General features: G+C 43.2%; 1 protein-coding gene and 1 long non-coding RNA gene across 3 annotated transcripts; one reads left to right on the top strand and one right to left on the bottom strand.

Annotated features, from left to right (window-relative positions):
* Nucleotides 1-1,070: 1,070 nt before the first annotated feature.
* Nucleotides 1,071-14,804, bottom strand: Ccr3 (C-C motif chemokine receptor 3). Of its 2 annotated transcripts, XM_027932194.2 has the most exons (3): nt 14,737-14,760; nt 9,213-10,083; nt 1,071-5,672 (listed from the first exon to the last, which is right to left on the bottom strand). In XM_027932194.2, the coding sequence occupies exon 3, from the start codon at nt 5,659-5,661 to the stop codon at nt 4,582-4,584; it is 1,080 nt and encodes a 359-aa protein (XP_027787995.1). In that variant the 5' UTR covers nt 5,662-5,672; nt 9,213-10,083; nt 14,737-14,760; the 3' UTR covers nt 1,071-4,581. The 2 variants fall into 2 exon arrangements, with proteins under 2 accessions (XP_027787995.1, XP_027787994.1); XM_027932193.2 differs by lacking the exon at nt 9,213-10,083 and having other exon boundaries at nt 14,661-14,804.
* Nucleotides 5,674-14,326, top strand: LOC114090114 (uncharacterized). The gene is made up of 4 exons (XR_003582308.2): nt 5,674-5,726; nt 7,538-7,679; nt 11,307-11,488; nt 13,857-14,326. It is a non-coding gene; the product is annotated as an uncharacterized lncRNA (long non-coding RNA).
* Nucleotides 14,805-19,032: the final 4,228 nt, after the last annotated feature.

The following is a 19,032-nucleotide window of genomic DNA, read 5'->3' as shown; positions in this document are numbered from 1 at the left end:
CTGCTGCTTTCCATCGTCCAGGGTCTGCAGCTTGCTGCCCAAGGAGATATCCCCAAAGCTGGGCAGGCTCTTCCTGAGCCAGAAGTACAGAGAGCTGGGAAAGCGCTCACCAATGAAGACAAAGTGGAGTATAAATACCCCATTCCCTTGCCCTTGAGTGGAGACTGAGCCGGGTGTATTGCACCGTTTCCCAGAGTCTTCTGGTGACTTTAATCCCAGTCACCAGCCCCGCACCATGGAAAGTGACTTGATTCTGTCCCCGTGGTTGGCATCTCCCCCTTCTGTTCTACTTCTCTGCTTCCCTACTGAAGTTCCTGCTTCATCCGAATCAACTCTCGGATTTCAAATCCTTACCTAGGGTCTGCGCCTGGGGAATCCTCACCCAAGCAGATCACCGTGCTCTCTGTGTACCTTTCTCTGATGTCTCCATCCTACTTCCTGAGGTAGGTTCCTTTGGGCGTTCACAGATTTCACTACGATCCTATAAGGTAGATGGTCTCTTTCACTGAATAGTGAGCCCAGTTTCTAGAAATGGGTTGCCATCTTTGCATCACTAGCATTTTTACTGTTCTGTTACTTGTGTTCTATTATGTACTGCTGGCTGCAGAGAGCTTCTGCATAGGTAGAAGAGGAATGAAGAGTCAAGTGTGTAAGGATAGTGATGAGCCATGAACCACCTGAAGTAGCCACTGGCCACGGATGGCTATTTCAAGTTAAACCCAAAGCAATTGAAGTTGAGTGCGATTTTAAAAATTCGGTTCCTCTCAGTCACATCGTCCACATTTCAATTGGCCAACAGTTGCATGCGGCTCATAGTTGACCATCTTGGACAAGGCAGATATAGAACATTTCTGTCATTGCAGATAGTTCCATTGGACAGAGCTGGGCTAGGGAGCAAGACGGAGCACACTGAATTCACGCTTTGATGGTTTGCAGTTTTGAGTGGGCCTCAAAGCTCCTAAAGGTTTCTGGGGTTAGGGCAAGTATAAGCAAGCACCTGTCCCCAGCAACTGTGGTTACCTGAGAGCAGACACAACTTCACAAGCCGAGAGAGAATCAGTGACATATAATTAAGTTTTTGAATGATGTTTTATTTACATTTCAACTGAACCACAAAAAAGAGAAAAGGTTATTTCAGAGTTTCCTAGCCACGGTGAGATTCACGTTGCACGGTTCAGAGTGTTTCAAAGTTCACATCCTATATTACCCAGTAGAGTTTTCAGGTGAGCACCGTGGTTAGAAAGGTGGAGGCCCCTTACCAGAGGCCGAGGAGGGATGGAACGGATGGCCAGGAACAGCTATACCCCGTCCCCAAGCACTTGGATAGGAAGTGAAATCAAATGTTTTCTGGCCTTCACGTGGAAGTGTCTCCCATTTTGGTTAAAATGAGGCATTGGCAGAACCCTGGCAACGGAGAGCAAGATCTGTGGGCAAATCAACGTGACGGTGAGCTCTTGAGGGCGGGTCCATGATGTGCTTGATTTTGTTTGCTCAGGACTTAGCTGAGAACATGGTGAATGCTCAGCCAATGTTTACTGGATGAAGGAGAGAATGGAGAATGGTAAGAGATGAGTGGATGAGCAAGCGACTCCCGAGGACCCCCTGGTCAGCAATGGGTCATCGTCTGCTTCCAGCCAGGGGAGGTGATGCTTGGAATTGTCCTCTGTTCCTCTCCCCCTCCTGTTTTACAATCTGTTTTATGGACTGAGCTCCCGGCTCCCAATATTTTTAAGAAGATCAGAGTTTGGTTGGGCTTCAGAGACCTTAGAAATGATCTAATCCAACTCCTTTATGGTATAAATAAAGAAATCTTAGCCAAACGAGGTTAAATAATGTGTACCACGTCAAAGGGTTAATTCATGGCAAGAAGTTTCTCGTGTCCTTTGGCTGATGGTTTGGGTGCCCACATCTGAACATCTGAATAAGAGCTTAGCCTTTAATTTTAAAAATATGATTCTAAGGTTTATTGTTGTTATTATTATTTTGAACAGGTAACATGTTTCCATGGCTCAAAATCCAAAAGGTGGGTTGGAGATGGACTCAGTGGCAGAATGCTTGCCTAGGATGTGTGAGCCTTGAGTTCCATCCCCAGCACTGTAAAAAAAAAAAAAAAAAATCCAGAAGGCCACACTCTTTTTCCTGCTCTCCAGCCACTCAGAGCCCTCCTAAAGACAACCACTGGTGCTGGTTTCTTTTGTCTTATAGTGTCCCCTACAGGTGCCCATGTTAAAGGCTTTGTCTCCCAGGATTGCACCATCAGGAGGTCCTGTTGTCTTCAGGAGATTGTGCCTAGTGGTGGTCTTTAGTCATCCAGGACATGCCCCCAGAAGGGACTGTGAGATTCCAGTCTATTCGCTCTGTTCAGCTTCCTGGCTTATAACATAATGGTCTGCTCCAACATGCATTTCCTATTGTTGCTATCTACTACCCTCACTAGAGTCCCAAAGTTATGGGGTCAGTGGATCTTGAACTAGAACCTCCAGAGCCATGAATTAAATAAACCTTTTCTCTTTATAAGTTAATTACCTCAGGTGTTTCATTGTAATAATGCAAAGTTGACTGTTACACATATTTTGCCCTTTGATTTTTTTTCTATCAACCATACATGACGCCTAGTGCTTTGACTCTTTCTTCATGCTGTCTCTTGGCCACTTCATCTCTGGGTGCTTCTGGCACCTCTCATCAGCCACTAATGTTCCTCATCTCTACACTCATGCTCACCTGCTAACTTTTCCTCTCTGGGTGGTTCTGAAGCCTCCATGCTCTGTTTCCAGATTCATCTCCATAATGCATGACATTGATTATTTTATTTCCCTCCTCAAAACCCCTTAAAAAGTTTAAGGTCCTCCGCCTGAAATTCATGGCCCATTCCAACTTGTTCATTCCACCCTATTTTCTATAAATATGTGCCTTCCTCCTCACCTTTGAACTGGGCATTCCCTTGGTTTCAAATGCCTGTCCCCCAATCCTTTACTTTCTCAATCCTTTACTGTCTATTCTTCAGACACCTGGTCAGAAGCCACTTCCTCCGTGAAGTCCTCCCTCACCTGAAATGGCTTTTCCCTTCTCAGCTCCAGGAACAGCATCAAGTGCCTGCCTCTTCATATTGGAGTTATTAGTTTCTGTCTTACACCTCTCACTAGACTGAAGTTTTCATGGGGGCAGGGATTGTGTCTGTCTTATGCATCCTTCACTTAACGGCAGTGTGTGTGCATCCTGTCCCTGACCCCTAACAGACAGCTGTTGGATGAACAGCTGGTGGGTTCATGACACCTTCTCGTACATAGTCTCTACTGAGGGGCACACATTAAGCAGAAGCTTAGAACTCACTTTCTCAAGAAGCCATAAACAGGGAGAAAGAAAGTCCTCGTTCCTGGGTCATTCCTACTTTTTTTTTTTTGAAATATGTTTATGTCATAAGTTGCAATTTTTATCTCTTTAGAATGCAGTTCATGCAAGTCCCACCCATCTTAGAATCTCCTGCAGCTTCTAGTGCAGGGTGCTCGATATGGGTATTCCAGCCAAGCTCATCTTACCAAAACCAGTGGACTAGATATTCCTACTGAGTTGATTGGTTTCTGATGGATTGACTTTGTTCATAGTCTTCTCAGATGGCAACGATCTTTAGCAGAGATCCATCGAAAGGGTCTTTTACATTTTTCTCTGACAACTGCGAAATCCTGAGTTTCCAGAAGAAGGCGGAAGTGCATCTAGGAGCATGTTAGTTAGTGCAGTTGTTCTAAAAGTGTGATCCCAGGAAAAGTAGTGTTGGCAACGCTGGAGAACTCGCATTTGTGGCAAATTCTCTGGTCTCACTCCAGACCCACCACTTTTGAAACTCTGGGGTAAGATTAGACCCAGCCCAGTGCTTCTGATGACACATTTGAGAACCAGTGACTTCAGTGAGTCCCTTTGAGCCTACAGCCTCCACTCCACACTGGGGCTTCTTCTCACGTATAGAATCCCCCTACTTTATAGAGTGCACCTTTTAGGGCTCTGTGAGCCACACAAGAGACATGAGGTCATTTGGTGTGAACAGGAAACCAACCAACTATTAAGAATATTTAGAACAGCTATGGCATCGTGCCATTATGTTGCTTGAGAGTATTTATCCATATAGCAAAAAAGAAAAAAAAAAAAGAAGGCAAAACCCTTTTACCAAGCAAAGAAAGAATTTTGTTTAGGCATATGAGAAAATAAAGTAATTTGACTTAATGCATTTTGTGAAAGAATTCATTTCTGTCCGTAAGTGGCTGAAGTTACGTTTTAAAATATAAGAAGTTTTACCTGTTTGTGGCTGTGTATATTATCTAATATCCAAACTTAGGTAAGTCTTCAGAGAATCAAGCAAAGCTGTAGTTTTTATGGTTTTCAGTGGGTAAACTGTCCAGCCCTTGGCCTCTGGTAATGACCTTGGGTGTAAGCACCACACTGCCCGCATTGCATATGTTTTAAGATCTTCAAGAGCTTTGCTATTGTGCTGAAAGTTCAAAGACCTGTCCCAGAGTTCAATGTTGTTGACGCAGTGTGTTAGCTTCACCTGCCTAGTCCGGCTTCGACAGGCAGTTTTCTGCACCTGATCTAAAACACAACAGACAGTTCGGGCTCCCCAGTAGACGGGGAGACAGAACTGCTTCTTTCCAGTTTCTCGGTAGGAAGGAATGGGATGTATTTGCCCAGGTAGATGGTCACGTGCCTGTGGAAAAAATGGCGCAGGTATTTCTGGAACCTCTCGCCGACGAAGGCGTAGATGACAGGGTTGACGCAGCAGTGGGTATAGGCGATCACCTCCGTCACCTGCATGGCCAGGTCCAGATGTCTACTGCGCTCACAGCTGTACTCCAGTAAGTTCATTTGAAAAGCAGAGAGAAGGAGAACCAGGTTGTAGGGGGTCCAGAAAATGAAAAAGACCACCATGATGATAAAAATGAGCCGGATGGCCTTGTACTTTTTTCTGTTGGGGCATCTCAGCAGTGTTTTTATGATCCCAGAGTAGCAGACGGCCATGATGAGCAGAGGGAGCGCGAGACCCAAGATGTTCATCCTCAGAGCATGGAAACGCTTCCAGCTGTCTTCCTCATCCTCTGGGTAGAGGGGACTGCAGACAGACTCTTCGGAGCCCTGTTGGGACTCATGAAAGATAAATTCGGGGAGGGCCGCCAGCACTGCCAGGACCCAGGTGAAGATGCTGCTGCTGACACCGAAAGTCACCGTCCGGGCTCGAAGGGCAAACACGGCGTGGACGATGGCCAGGTACCTGTCGATGGTCAGCAGGATGATGAAAAAGATCTCGCTGTACAAGCCCAGGTAATAAAACCCCGAGAGGAGCTTGCACATGAAAGGACCAAAAACCCACTCGTTCCACCCAACGTAGTGGATCCAGAAGGGAAGAGTGAAGATAAAGAGCAAGTCAGAAATGGCCAGGTTGAGCAGATAGATGTTGGTCATGACCTTGAGCCTCCTGTACTTGGTGAGGATCAGCACCACCACCACGTTGCCCAGGAGCCCCACCACGAGCACCAGGGAGTACAGCGGGGGCAGAAACCGCGACCCCAGCTCCTTGATATTGACTTTTTCACAGGGCAGTGCCCAGTCATAGTCGTAGGGTGTGGTTCCAACTGCCTCCAGGGCCAGCTCAGTCTCAGGGAAGGAGGTAGCCATTCTGCTCGTCCCTGGAAGAGAAGAAAAGACAGTCCCGCAGTTAGGCACGGGCCAAAGCACACCAGGTGATGATGGGCTTACCCAGAGAGGGCGTGATGAGCTGCCAGCACATTTTAAAGGTTCTTTTGCACCGATTTCCAATGACAAGTCAGAAATGCTGAGGGTAGAGGGGGCTTTGGCCTCCGGAAGATCTGCAGTTTTCAAAGTCAGCATGATCCTCGATGGGAAAAGAAACAGAAATGTTGCAGGATGGGGCTGAAGAATGGGGATATTGAGTTCTGAAAGCTTTTAAAGAAGAAAGTTCAAAGTAGAAAAACAAGTTGGAGAACGATAATAATATATTAATTGTTATCACCACAAACTGTTATGTTGTTTTGGTACTGGGATTGATTCCAGGGGTCTTACCACTGAGGCATAGCTCCAGTCCTTTTTATTTTTTTGTTTTGAGACAGGGTCTCACTAAGTTGCTTAGGGTCTCACTGAGTTGCTGAGGCTGGCCTTGAACTTGCAATCCTCCGGCCTCAGCCTCCTGAGTCACTGGGATTACAGGTGTGAGCCACTATTCCTACCTACGACTGCATATTTTAAAACATTTTGCATTTTTATGTCTTATAGTTTAAATGTGACTATCAAAATCATTATCTTCATATTTTAAAACAAAATGTTGATAACAATAGTAGTAATAATAATTATTATTATAAATAACCAGTCCTTCCCACGCCCTATAATGATGTGTAACATGTTCCTCGTAATGAATGGAAAAACTGAAACTTGAAGAAAATAAGTAATTTATTCAAAATCCTCTAACAAGTAAATGTAAAAGTTTGGGTTGGATCTTCAGTTTCTAGCCATGTCCAGTTCTGTCATGACTAGATTTAAATGCAAGGATTTTAAAATTTAACTTTTATTGATTTAGCTATTGTAATTATTAATAACAATTGAAATTATTGCAATGTTAGGCAGCATTAACCTCAGTTGCTTTCTTTCTCCTGCTCTTAGTAATGCTGAGTTAAGCAGAAATGTGCTGTATTAGTCAGGGTTCTCCAGAGGAACAGAACCAACAGGCGGTATGGTAATAAAAAGGGGATTTATTAGATTGGCTTAAAAAACCAGAAGCTGGATAGTCCACAATGGCCATCTGCAGGCTGGAGAGCTGGAGGAACCAGTCACTGGGCAGTCCAGAGGCTGAAGCTTCAGAACAAGAGGGATCAATGATGCTATCCCAGTCCAGGACCAAAGGCTTCTGGAAACTCCCTGGAGAATCACTGGCAGAGTCCACCTTGGAAGAGTGAAGGAGCTGGAGTCTGATGTCCTCAGGTGATCGAAGCAGCAAACAAGAAGGTGTTTAGGAGAATCCAGCTTGCATCTGCTGCTGCTTCCTAGTTCTTCCAACTTTTATTCCATCTAAGCCTCCAACCTACTGAATGGTGCTGCCCATGCTTAGGGAGCATCTCCACTTCAGTTGGCTATTCCACATGCCTAGACACACCCTCATTGACATACCCAGAAGCCTCTTAATCTTCGGCATCTCTTAATCCAATCAAGTCAACAATTTAAATTGACCTTTATATGTGCCACAGAAAACTCTGGAGAGCTGCTTCTTCGCAAAGAAGATGAACAGGAGGGGTTGGTCAAAGGAATTTCTTATTCAACTTATTTTTATAGATCAGGAACTGCAGAACCAGTGCCTGTTTTTTCTTTTCTTTTTTAATGTAATTTTTATTTATCTTATTAGAGATTAATGGTTATACATAGTTGTTGGGTTCATCCCCACAAACTCATTTGCATGGAAATAGGTTTCTGTTCATGATCACCCTTTTCCCTTACCTTGGGTCCCTCCCACCCTCCACATCCTGCCCTTGCCTGTTTTTCTTAGGACTTCCCTGGAGAAAGAGGAAAATGAGATGAGGCAGGAGTCTGGTGAAGTACAACTGGTCCATGTGCTGCTCGCTCAAGGGAGGAAGGGCTGTTGGCTTTCTCCTTTCTCAGGGAAGGGACACATGTGAGGACGTGGACGTGTAAGTTAATGAGTGTTCTTAAAAATAAGTTTTAGAAGTGGCAAGGAATTGTCTTTGCTTCTCAATAGAATCCTAAAACCTAGGAGTCTTCAAAGGAGATCTCTCTCTCTCTCTCTCTCTCTCTCTCTGTGTGTGTGTGAGAGAGATAGTTAACCCTTGGACAACTGGCCTCAGAATAAGGACAGAAGAAAGAAAAATAGAGGGCATAAACTTCAGCTTATGAGCTCCAAAAAAGACTTAGACTGAAGGAAGAGCCCAATCATAATTATTTCAGCAAAGGAGAACATGAAATATCTTTATCAGAGCAGAGTGTAAATTTGGATCAGATTAGAGCCAGCTCAGACATTTAAAGAAGGTTGAGGCCTAAATGCTTTTAAGGAAAAGAAAATTTGTCACTTATGGGATCCCTCCATTTTTTCCTCTTATGCCCAGCTGGAGAGCAGGATAAAACCCACCGGAAGTAGGGTGTCCCCTGACATTCCCAGCTCTGTCAGGCTCTCTTATCAGGCATTTGCACAAAATGATAGAGCTGACCCTGCAGCTTGGGGAAATGCATGTATTGTCCCAGGACACAATACAGATCTTTCTAGTATCCTTAAAAGGTCCAGGATCTACCATCTGCTAGCTGGATGATGGCAGGTATATTATGCAGCAGGGCTAGTGGCACTTATGCAGCAGGAACGGGGTGTTCCATCTCTATGTGTAATTCCCTTCCATGCCTCCTGCCTCTACACTGTCCCACTCACTCTCCCTGAGATCCCTGCCCAGGGCATCCCACCCAACCCCTTTCCCAGCCAGCAGATGGCTGCTCTCAGCCAGTGGCCGCTTAGTCAGACCGTGGTGCTTTCCCTTGTCAGAAGGGCCAGCCTGATTTCCTCACCTGTGAAATAGGAATAAAGGACAACTCAGAGGGAAAAAAAAAAAAAGAGGTCCAGGACCTGGTCTAGTCAGCCTTTCCAGATCCCTTCCCTCTTCTATCTCTCCTGTTCTCCAGCATTAGGGAGGAACGTGGCAGAGTCCCAGAGCATAAGACTAGAGAAAACAACCATTTATTTAAAAGTGAAATTTTTTTTTCTCTAGTTTCAAATTAATTTGGGCACCTGATCCTGTAGCTCTTTATCTAGTGATCCCCTTTTAAAGTTCTTTACCATACAATATAAGGGGTGATCTTAACTCTGTTATCCATTTCCTCCCCCTAAGAGTTGACAATCACACATGAAAAGGGAAGGGGATGGGGTGAGCAATTGCTTTGTCCGGCTCGAGCCATTCTCCTTATGGAGATATTTCAGGCAACTCTTAGCATTGGACCAGGCGCGTAGCCCTTGCAGGGAGGATTGCCATGGAACTGCAGATTTGGACTCTGCCCTTGCTTTGGGCTCAGCCCCTCTCACTCCGACACCATTCACACAGTGTCTCCAGCCTGCCACCCAGTCCCTTAGAGTTGCAGTTTCCTCTCTGGCAACTCTGGGAGGTGATCAGTCTCTCCCCTCTGCCACTTCAGGGCAGGTCTACCTCTTGAACCTGGATTCCTACCTGTCCAATGGGTATTGGTTCCTGCACTGATTTCTGGGCCTCACTGGGCTCCTTTGTGCTCCCAGGCTTCTCGCTCCAGCCTGCTGGAAGGGCTTGTCTCCTATGGATTTATCAGTCCACTGGCACCAGACAAGGTCACCTCTCTGTGTCCAGGGCCCATCTCCAGTACCAGGGCTTGTGTCTCCAGATCACAAGCTCCTGAGAAAAGTTGTGGGATTCCGGGACAGAGGCACATGATACCAGAGCTATCAGCAGGAAGCAGTGTTTCTTGGTACCCGCACTGGGCTCAGCAGATTCTCTTCCAGAGGCTGAGCCCTGTGTGCAGGGGGTATAGCCTCATATACTTTTGTTAGTTATTTGTCTCCCATTCAAGGGGATGCACATTTCTGGTTGGGCATTCTGTTTCTATACAATGGTGTAGCATCAATGTTACAACTGAGTTGTGGGATGCTCATATCTACACTGACTACACCATGTTATTTTGTTGTTATTGTTGTTTTGAGAAAATCTCTCACAAGAGAGCTAGCATAAGGAAATGAAATGAAATTGTGTATATAAAATCACATTTTGAACTTGAAAAAGCCGTAAATCATGTAAGAAACAAGAGTGGAAGAAAGGTCAGGAGAAGCCATTTCTGGTGAAATGGGGAAAAAGCCGACCCCTGTTGATCTATTTTCATGGCTCTGCCTAGATACATCTTCTTCCCATCCCATACATATTCCTGGCTTTGGAAGCCCAATGTGGAATTGAGGATCAATTGATGTTAAGTCCAACAGCGTTCCTATTTCCAGCAGCTGAGGAAAAAAACTCCCCATCATTTTGTCTGTTTTGCACTTGAAATCACCCCAAGTGTCCTCTGAAAGTTCTGCATCTAAAACAAGAAGGAACAGAGCAGTTTCTTCAGAGGGCAAATACAGAGAGCTTCCACACACCATTCGTTATTTGTAGTACTTTTCTTTTCTCTCAGAGTAACTTAGAAACAAGCCAAACTTTAAAGGAAAATTCATTCAAGTTTGCTCAATTGGAGATAGTGTCTTTAATTCATATGATCAACATGACCAGTGTGACGAGTGCATAGGATCTTTTGATTGAGGCTTCAGGGCTGCCCGAGTCATGCAGGCCCTCCCAGCCACAGCCTGGGCTTTGACTCCTCGTTTCGTGGGTTCAGAGATGTAAGAGCTAACACGGCTGTCATCGGTCTAACCTGACTCAATTGCATAATACTTAGGTTCAAGATAGTCAAGAGTTTGAATTGGGATTTTCAAAAAGGCTTTTTGCATTTTTGGGGAAGTGATAGGGTGGTAGCAAACAAACAATATGAATGCAAGCACAAAAGCAAAGTAAAAACTACCCTAAATCTCATCACGTAGTTTACCACCATTAACGTCTCTCTGTGCAGATACGCATACATTATACAAGACTGACCAGAATGAGAGCCTACTGTCTTATTTTATTTTTAAGGGGATTTTATTGCTATTGCTATTGCTATTATTATTATTATTATTATTATTATTATTAAAGCTTTATAGTTATGCATAGCAGTTGAGTTTATCTTGACAAATACATAAATGGAAATCAATTTAGGTTCATAATTCCCCCATTTCCCTTCCCCTTTTCCTTATGCCCTCCTTCCCCCTCCCCTTTTTCCTATACTCTACTAGACTTTATTTTTTCTCATCTATTAATTTATATTTGATTGGTTCTTTATGTTATCCTATCCTTCCCTTCCCCTTTCCTTTATTTTATTCTAGTTTTCATATATGAGAGAAAACATTTGACTTTTGAGTTTCTGAGTTTGGCTAATTTCACTTAGTATGATGCTTTCCATTTCCATCCATTTACTGGGAAATGCCATAGTTTCATTCTTTTTATGGCTGAGTAGCATTCCATTTTGTGTGTGTGTTTGTGTGTGTGCGTGTGTATCACAATTTCTTATTCCATTCATCTATTAACAGGCATCTGGGTTGATTCCATAATTTAGCTATTGTGAATTGTGCTGCTTTAAACTTCATGGTGGCTTTGTCGTAAAATTTTCAGTTTTGCTCAATTTCTTTATCAATTAAACCATAATTGAACACCAGTGTTCCCAAGCAGGGCCTCCTGGAAGCGTTGGCAGACTCATTCCCCAACAGGCCACTGGGATGGAAGCCCAGGCACATTACCAGGTGAAGGGATGACCCTTCCGAACTTGACACCACAAACTGAGTGAAGTCAGAAATGTGGGTCAGAGGCCACATGGCATAAAGCACTGGACTACTCTTTCCAAGTATAGAAAAGTGAGTAGCTGGGTTCTCCTCTTTAGCTTTGGGCCAGGGTCCACATATAACCACCAAGACTGGGAGAGGGGAGACTTCCTCTTAAGGTCTGGGATTTGGTTTAGCTCCTCTCAAGGACTGAGAAGCCCTCAGGTGACCACAGCCTACACCTCCACTCAGGAGGATGCTGGGCCCACGATGCCTCTCAGGCCCACATTTTCTCTTCTTCTTCCCACCCTGAGGTTTTTAGTGCTTCTGGAACATTCTGAAGTTTGGGGATAACCCAAGGACCTCTGCTCTTCTCTTGCTAGGGCTTAGCCTCTTGACAAATGTGGCTGGATACTGCACTTGGATAACCTCTGAGTGACCATCAGAAGGGGAACCCCTGGGGGTTTATAGTAGTTCTGTGGGTTGACCCCTTTCCCCTGGGCTTTGAACTGTCACCTTTGCCTTAGGATCACTGCTGATTCTGTTGTGTACTGTTTGTTCTATTCCATTGATCTCTTATTTCTTCCCACTTTGAGCTCCAAGTCTCCCAGGTTTTAGACTAATCTTATTGTATGCAAAATAAACCTCTATCATTTTTAAATTTGATTTGATTTTTGACAAACATGAAATCTCCTTAACTCTCTCCCCTCTCAATTCCCAGCCCTGCCTAAGGGGTGATTTTGGTGATTTTTCTATTAAGAGACATTTAGATTACCCACACTGCGCATCCATACTTCCATAAAAACTCTTATGATTCTAGTTGGCCATAAAGTTAGCATGTGATGGGGTTAATTTTATAAAGCTTTCTGCATGTGCCTGTAATTTAATCTAACTTAATCTTCATTGCTTTATGTAAATTAGTAAAATATTGTATGTGGATTATGGGAAGTGATCATTTCCCAGTCTCATAAAAGATATCCAGCTGTGTCTACATTACCTGTAATGCAAACACTGTCCAATTGAAATGCAGTCAGGAGGGGACCGTATCCAGTAAAGATGAGTTGAAGAAGCCAGGGGGGTTACTCTCGAGAGCAAGCAATATACTGGCTATGTAGTTGAGATCAGAATTTTGTATGGCTCCCAGGAGTGACCCCAGAACCAACCCCGGGAGGTAGCACAAAGAGACTAATTCAATCTTCACACATAAATCTGTAATCTAATAAATCTGTAATGCTATCTGGCACAGAAATAATTAATTAAAGGATTAGATTAGACAATTTCTAGGTCTCTTTAAGATAGAAAAATCTATGATGTGATAGGTTTTCCTGTACAAAAGAGAGTAGACTCTAGAGAACAGAAATATGATGGCGTGGGAGGAAACAGATTCAGCCCAATTGGGGAAGAACTTTCAGAAAACGGCACAGGAGCAGAAGGAGGGAGTTTCCTCCCTAGAAATATACAAGATTATCTTAAAGCTGAAATTAGTGCTGCCTCCTCCAAGTTGCAAACATTTCCCCACATATCTATTTTAGGGTGGCACATGGACTTCCTCAGCTGCCAACCACAGCTGTCAGCTGATTTTGGATATTTTTAAACAACCTTCATGCCCCCCAACTAGACTTATCCATTACGTTTGAATAATAGGTATTTCAAATATGACTGATTTTTAGTTTTGAATACAGGCTGATGTTATTTAGTTGAAAGAGGTGGTCATGAAAGGTATGTCTTCCTGAAGAAGGTGTGTCTACACAGAGTAGTGTGGTCAGCATAGCCAGAGTGCTCAGCTGCCCAGGGCCCCATACCCGCACCTCCAGTTGTGCCACAGAGAAAGATCCACTGTGTCTTTCCTAGGTACCATGTATGTTGTAAGTGAGAGCATACTTGTATATTATATTGTATTCTGATACTTTAAATTGCACATTCTGCACCCGGTTCTATGTGGTTAAAATTATTTGAAAAAATAATTTGTAATGACTCCAACACACTGTGTAAGACATTCATGGCTAACCACTGTCATACTCTTGTATGATAAAGTCATTCCCAGTTTGCCCTGTTATAAATAATACAGCCATTAAAAAACATTTTAAAAGTTACTTCCTTAAAGCACACTCTCCCAATCACAATTTCTATCTCTAATCATTTTTCTAAGCCTCTTGATGTATTTTGCCGAATTGCTTCCAGAAAGTGTGTGTGTGCTCTTGGCTCTGAAGATGTTGGTGCCAGTTTCAGCAAATGTCCATCAACAGGGAGATGGTATAAAAGAAAATAAAATCACTTGGCCAGTTAGATGGACATAAGAAATGTCATTGCTGTTGTAATTAACATTTATTAGGTTACTGAGGGGGTCTTTTAAACTAATTAGTCATTCAGATTTACTTTTCTGTGAATTATCTGCTTGTGCTCTGCACTAAATTTATTATGCTGATTATGTCTGCTTTTTTTCTTACTGAATCATATACAGGGCTCACATCCCCCCCTACCCTCCCCCCAGGAGAAATAACTGGGCCCTCCTGTTTCCACATAAGCATCACCTGCTGAAGAGAGATGTAGGTGCCTTCCAGCTCCAAGCCTCTCATGTACTGAAGACCCAACTTCCCACCACTCTCCCTTGAAGCACTCATCAAACAAGAGTAAACTTTCATCCTAAGCCAAACCAGCATTTTCCAAAAGACAACACAGGGCTTCCTATGTCTATCTTCCAGCACAGATCTAGGAAAGGAAATCAGTCAACCTCATCTATCCAGACAAAAAGACACCACATCCATCATCAACTAATAGCCTGCATTTGAGTGGCTTTTCAATGCAAATTTGGATTAAGTATGTATTTGTACATATACATATTTAATGAAAAAATACACATAGCTATGAGTTATGTTTTCACTCACTGGTTCTCACAATTCAATATCAATTAAAATGAACTACTGAGCCTAACATTTCTGGAGTGGTGATATTCTCAACCGTTGAGAATGGATGAATGTACAGGGCAGATAACAAGATAATGTTGATTGAAGAGGTATAAAAAGCCAAGTTTGGATGAGTGCAAGAGGCAAACGTATCATGGTATGAGTGGGAGAAAGAAAAGGAAGATTGAGGAGAAGGCAAGAAGAAAATGGACATATTTAGTAACACCCTTTCCCTCTCTGGCCCCACACCACCTCTCAATTGCCAGTTACCCCCACCTCCTTCCCCCTAGATTCAAGAGCACTCTGGAAGGTATTTCTTTTACCTCCTGGACATTTGGATACATTTCTCTTTTCCAGCCTACCTGGAAATGATCTTCTAAATAAGCACCTTCTGTGGCAATTCAGTATGTTCTTGTCCAGATGAGAACAAAGTGGTACCTGGTGATTTAGTGAAGTCCTCTGGTCACCCAGTGGTCACCCAGGTCTCACCACTAAAGACGTGGAGATATTGTCTGATCACAGATGTTAGTGAGGTAGTAAACAATGGTGCTTCCTGTTTTAAAACAGGCTAGCTTCTCAGGTTTTGCAAGTTTTCAGAAAGATATCAAATTTGTTATAGTTCTTCTTTTGTTATTATTGACAGCTCCCACTAAGCACTCAGTTGAGTAATCATGACACTCAGTGGCTATCTCAGAGGCACTTGGCTCCCCACCCCCGACACTGCTTATTTTTGGTATGGAGAGGGGGCTATAATTCCTCACTAAGCATTACTTTGACCCAGGGGGAGTCAGGATGAAGAATGAACTGAGAATCTTCCCCATAATGGAAGGAAAACAACTAGGGAATAATCTCATTATTCTGCAGGGGCCTTCCTGAGACCTCTGTGGGGCAGGTCATCACAGCAAATTTAGACAACTCACGAAGACTTGGGTTTGAGTTTCAGTTTTGGCCCCCCAGCTGCATGGCCTTGGGGTAATCGTTTATATTTGCTTTCTCAGGTGCAAACTGGAAATGGTGATATCTGTGTCATAGGGTTATCACGGAATCAACTAAGATAAGTCTGGAAATCTCTTTAGAATATTCAGAGTTAGGGCAATGTAAGGTGTAAACCACGTTCCATGGTGACAGGAGCTTCACAGGGCACAGTTACTTTGCCTGCTACATGTGTAATGGGCCCTGGGGACTTAGCGTGATGCCAGGCACAGGGAAGATATGCATCCAGTGTTTGTGGGAAAAGCTCCAACTATATGTGAGGTGACCTTGATGGCCAACTGGACAAGTCAATGAATTCACCATGTGTTTATCAAACATTTGCTATATGCATACGGCTGTGCCACATGCTTCATGATAAAGGACAAAGGAAAGGGTGAGGATAAGAGAGATGAAGAGGAGAACAGGAAGGAGAGAGGGGCTCAGTCCTTATCTTACAGGTTTTATAAGCTTATTGGTGATCAGAGCTAACAGAACTGAAAAAAATACCCAGAATACTCAAATATAGTTAAAAATAGTAAAAAAGATGTTAAATTATTTAATCTGCAACATACTCAACATAGTATATTCAAATTGGCTAGAATTTTTTTTTTCCCCGAATGGCAGGAAGAGCTCAGACTGCTGACTGCCTGGGCCCCAAACCCACTTTTTCTACCTAAAAGTGATAAGGCCTTGAGCAAGCTACGTAACCTCTGTGTTCCTCAGCTTTCTCTGCTGCAAAGCATTAGAGCAATGCCTTCCTGGCAGGATTTGTGTGAAGTAAATAAATTAAGACAATGTGGAAACCAGTGTGTGGCCAGCACCGTGTGAGCATGCGTCCTTTTGTTATGACGAATCCTCTCATTGAAAAAGGGCATCATCTCAGGGAGGCCTGGAATATACTGTAGTGTACTATGGTCTGAGTGATTACATGGGTCACCAAATGCAAGTTCTGAGGAGTTCAGAAAAGAGGTCCTTATAGGCTGCAGGGATTGGGAAAGCTTTTATGGCAAAGCAAGGGTCTCACATTTAACCAACTTGGCCATGTGGAAGGAGGAGGGAAAGTTTCCAGGAAAGGGTACATAGACCTACCAAAGCCAGGTGAGGTGTGTCGGTCCCTCCACAGGGGCAGGCAGGAATGAAATTAGATGGCAGATATGCTTGGGTCCCAATGCTTGGAACCAGGAGCCCAGGAAGATTATATGTAATAATATGCACATAAGATTATATATGTCAATCCATTAGAATGACAGAACTTCCAGCTCCGCAGAGCATTCAGAACAAGAAGAAAGTCAGCAGAGCATGAATTCCATAGTATCATTATTGCTGGTCCAAAAGGCTTCCGCTCCCCTCCCTGCATCCAGGGAGTTTTAGCCCCAGACCATATGAGGTATTGACAGGTGGTTGATGGCATCTCAAGAAGGGGTAGGTATGGGCCTGGTGGAAGTAGAGAGTTTGGAGCCAAGAGTAGAGGGAGGTAAGATGGACATTGGTTTTGACTAGATTATAGAGTTGAAGAGTTTAGAAGTAGATTCCACAGGTGTTTGGGAGCTCTTGAAGGTTTTGAGGAACAGTACTGGTGTCACCTTATTTGAGAGCTTTCTGGGAATCCCCACACACATTTTTCTGGGTAGAAATCCATGACAACCTTTAGACTTACTAGGGAGATTATCATCCCAGAGCTGCCTCCGTGAGCACTCCATGGGGCACCATGGCACTGCAGTGTGGTCAACTGCTCCCTTGGAATTGCACAATCCACCACAAGAAATGAGGCTTGGTAATCCCCTAACCTGCAGATAAGGGAACCAAGATCACACATGACCAAAGGGCAGAGTGGGAATCCGAACTCCAGTCTCCTAGGTTAGCACTGTTTTCTCACCAGCAGTGGCGTAGAGTGGACCTGGGTTTAGCCAGCCTCAGCCACATACAGGTCATATGGATGGGTTATTTAGCCTCTCCGCATCCAATTTCATCATCTACAGTGGACATTATAGCTAATCCAGTCCACAAGACAGGGGCTTAATGAACAGTCATAGCTACCAACTGGCATCTCTGCAGAGAAGAAACTCTGTAGCAAAGCATTCCTCATCTGAACTCAACATTTATGAAGACATAAAAAGCATTTGAAGATTTCTGTAAAAAAATCTAGATGAGCCGGGCACATTAGTACATGCCTATAATCCCAGTGGCTTGGGAGGCTGAGGTAAGAGGATCACAAGTTCAAAGCCAGCCTCAGCAACTTAGCGAGGCCCTAGGCAACCTAGCAAGACCCTATAGGGCTGGGCATATGGGACCTTGGAAAAGAACAAAGTGGGTAGGAGTGAGCATTACTGCTTTTAATAACAAAGAAGGTATTTTAAAAGAATCTCCATGATTTCCAACAGTTTTTCAATTCACAACATATCAAAGTATAATTTAGTTGAACACATTTTAAGTGTACAGTTCAGTAAATCTGACAGTTGCATATTCTTGTGCAATACCACCACAATCAAATATGGAACATTTCCAGCTCCTCCCAAAATTACTTTATGTCCTGGGATTGCAGTCAGTAATCCCCCATCCCCAGTCCCAGGCAACCACTGATTTGCTTTATGGCACCCTAATTATACTTGTTCTAGAATTCATATAAATGGAATCATATAGTATCTACTGCTATGTCCAACTTTTTTCTCAGCATAATATGTTAGCAATCCATTTGTATCATTAGTTCTATAAGTAGTTGTAGGGTCCCCAGTGTCCCCACTTTTTTCTCTGTCCTGAGAAATGCAAGGACTTAAATATTCCCAGACACTGATAGAGTGTTTAGGTTGTTTCCCAAAACACTAAAGGGAACTAATCCTTGGATCATAAGGCAGGGATAAGAGGTTATATTAGAAAACCTCAGCTCCAGGATAGCACTAAGCTATTTTATTCCCCATCCATTGTTGAGATCTCTGCAGTACTTTGCAAATTCCCCTAACAAGCACTTGGTACTCACATAAAGAAACAAATAAATCAGCCCAATAAAAATATCTCAGTTGACATTTCACCAACCAGAAAAGATACAGTGATGGCAAATATGTGAAAAAATTCTCATAATCATTAAGTATTTGGAAAAGGCAAATTAGAAGTGTAACGAGGCACAGTGGTGCCTTATTCGAATGACCAACTTTTGTTTTTCAACCGACAGTATCAAGTGTTAGTGAGGATACCAAGCAATGGGGACCCTCATGGCTAGTGGGAATGCCAAGGGTACAGTCACTCTGAAAATAGGGTGGTTTCTTAAATGTAAAATAAAATACACTACAATTTAAAGTTACTCATTTATGTGTTAAGAAAGACTAAAAATGTCAATCTATCAAAATGTTGTGACAACCTTCAAGGAAAGTAGTTTGGTTTTCAGAAATATGTAATTGAAAAGCAGTAGACACTATATGAAAAGAACTGAATATATGTGTTTAATTAGAAAATGTAAGCAGATCTTGATTTCTCTTGTTCAGAAATTATTGTCTCAGTTCTGAAGAGAGGAAAGAGATAGGCATCTGGATTATGAAAAATAGTGGTTTCATTTTTGCTGCATAACAAATTCTTCAAATGTTTCGGCTTAAGACAATGACTTACAAGGAACCCTCAAAGCTCTGGAGATGGAGATATTCTTAGTTTTAACCTGTGGGATCCCATACAAGGCTACAGTTGGGCAGCATCTGAGGGGCTCTGTCACCACACGACTAAATCAAGAGGTATTTGCCAAAGAATATAGATTTTAAGTTCTATTCTATGTTATAG

The sequence above is a fragment of the Marmota flaviventris genome, chromosome 1 (genome assembly GCF_047511675.1).
Source record: "Marmota flaviventris isolate mMarFla1 chromosome 1, mMarFla1.hap1, whole genome shotgun sequence".
Lineage (NCBI taxonomy): Eukaryota > Metazoa > Chordata > Mammalia > Rodentia > Sciuridae > Marmota > Marmota flaviventris.
This window is presented reverse-complemented; position numbering and strand designations above follow the sequence as displayed.

Excerpts from the sequence above, each read along its gene's own strand:
- Ccr3 (XM_027932193.2), bottom strand. The coding sequence starts at position 5,661 with ATGGCTACCTCCTTCCCTGAGACTGAGCTGGCCCTGGAGGCAGTTGGA.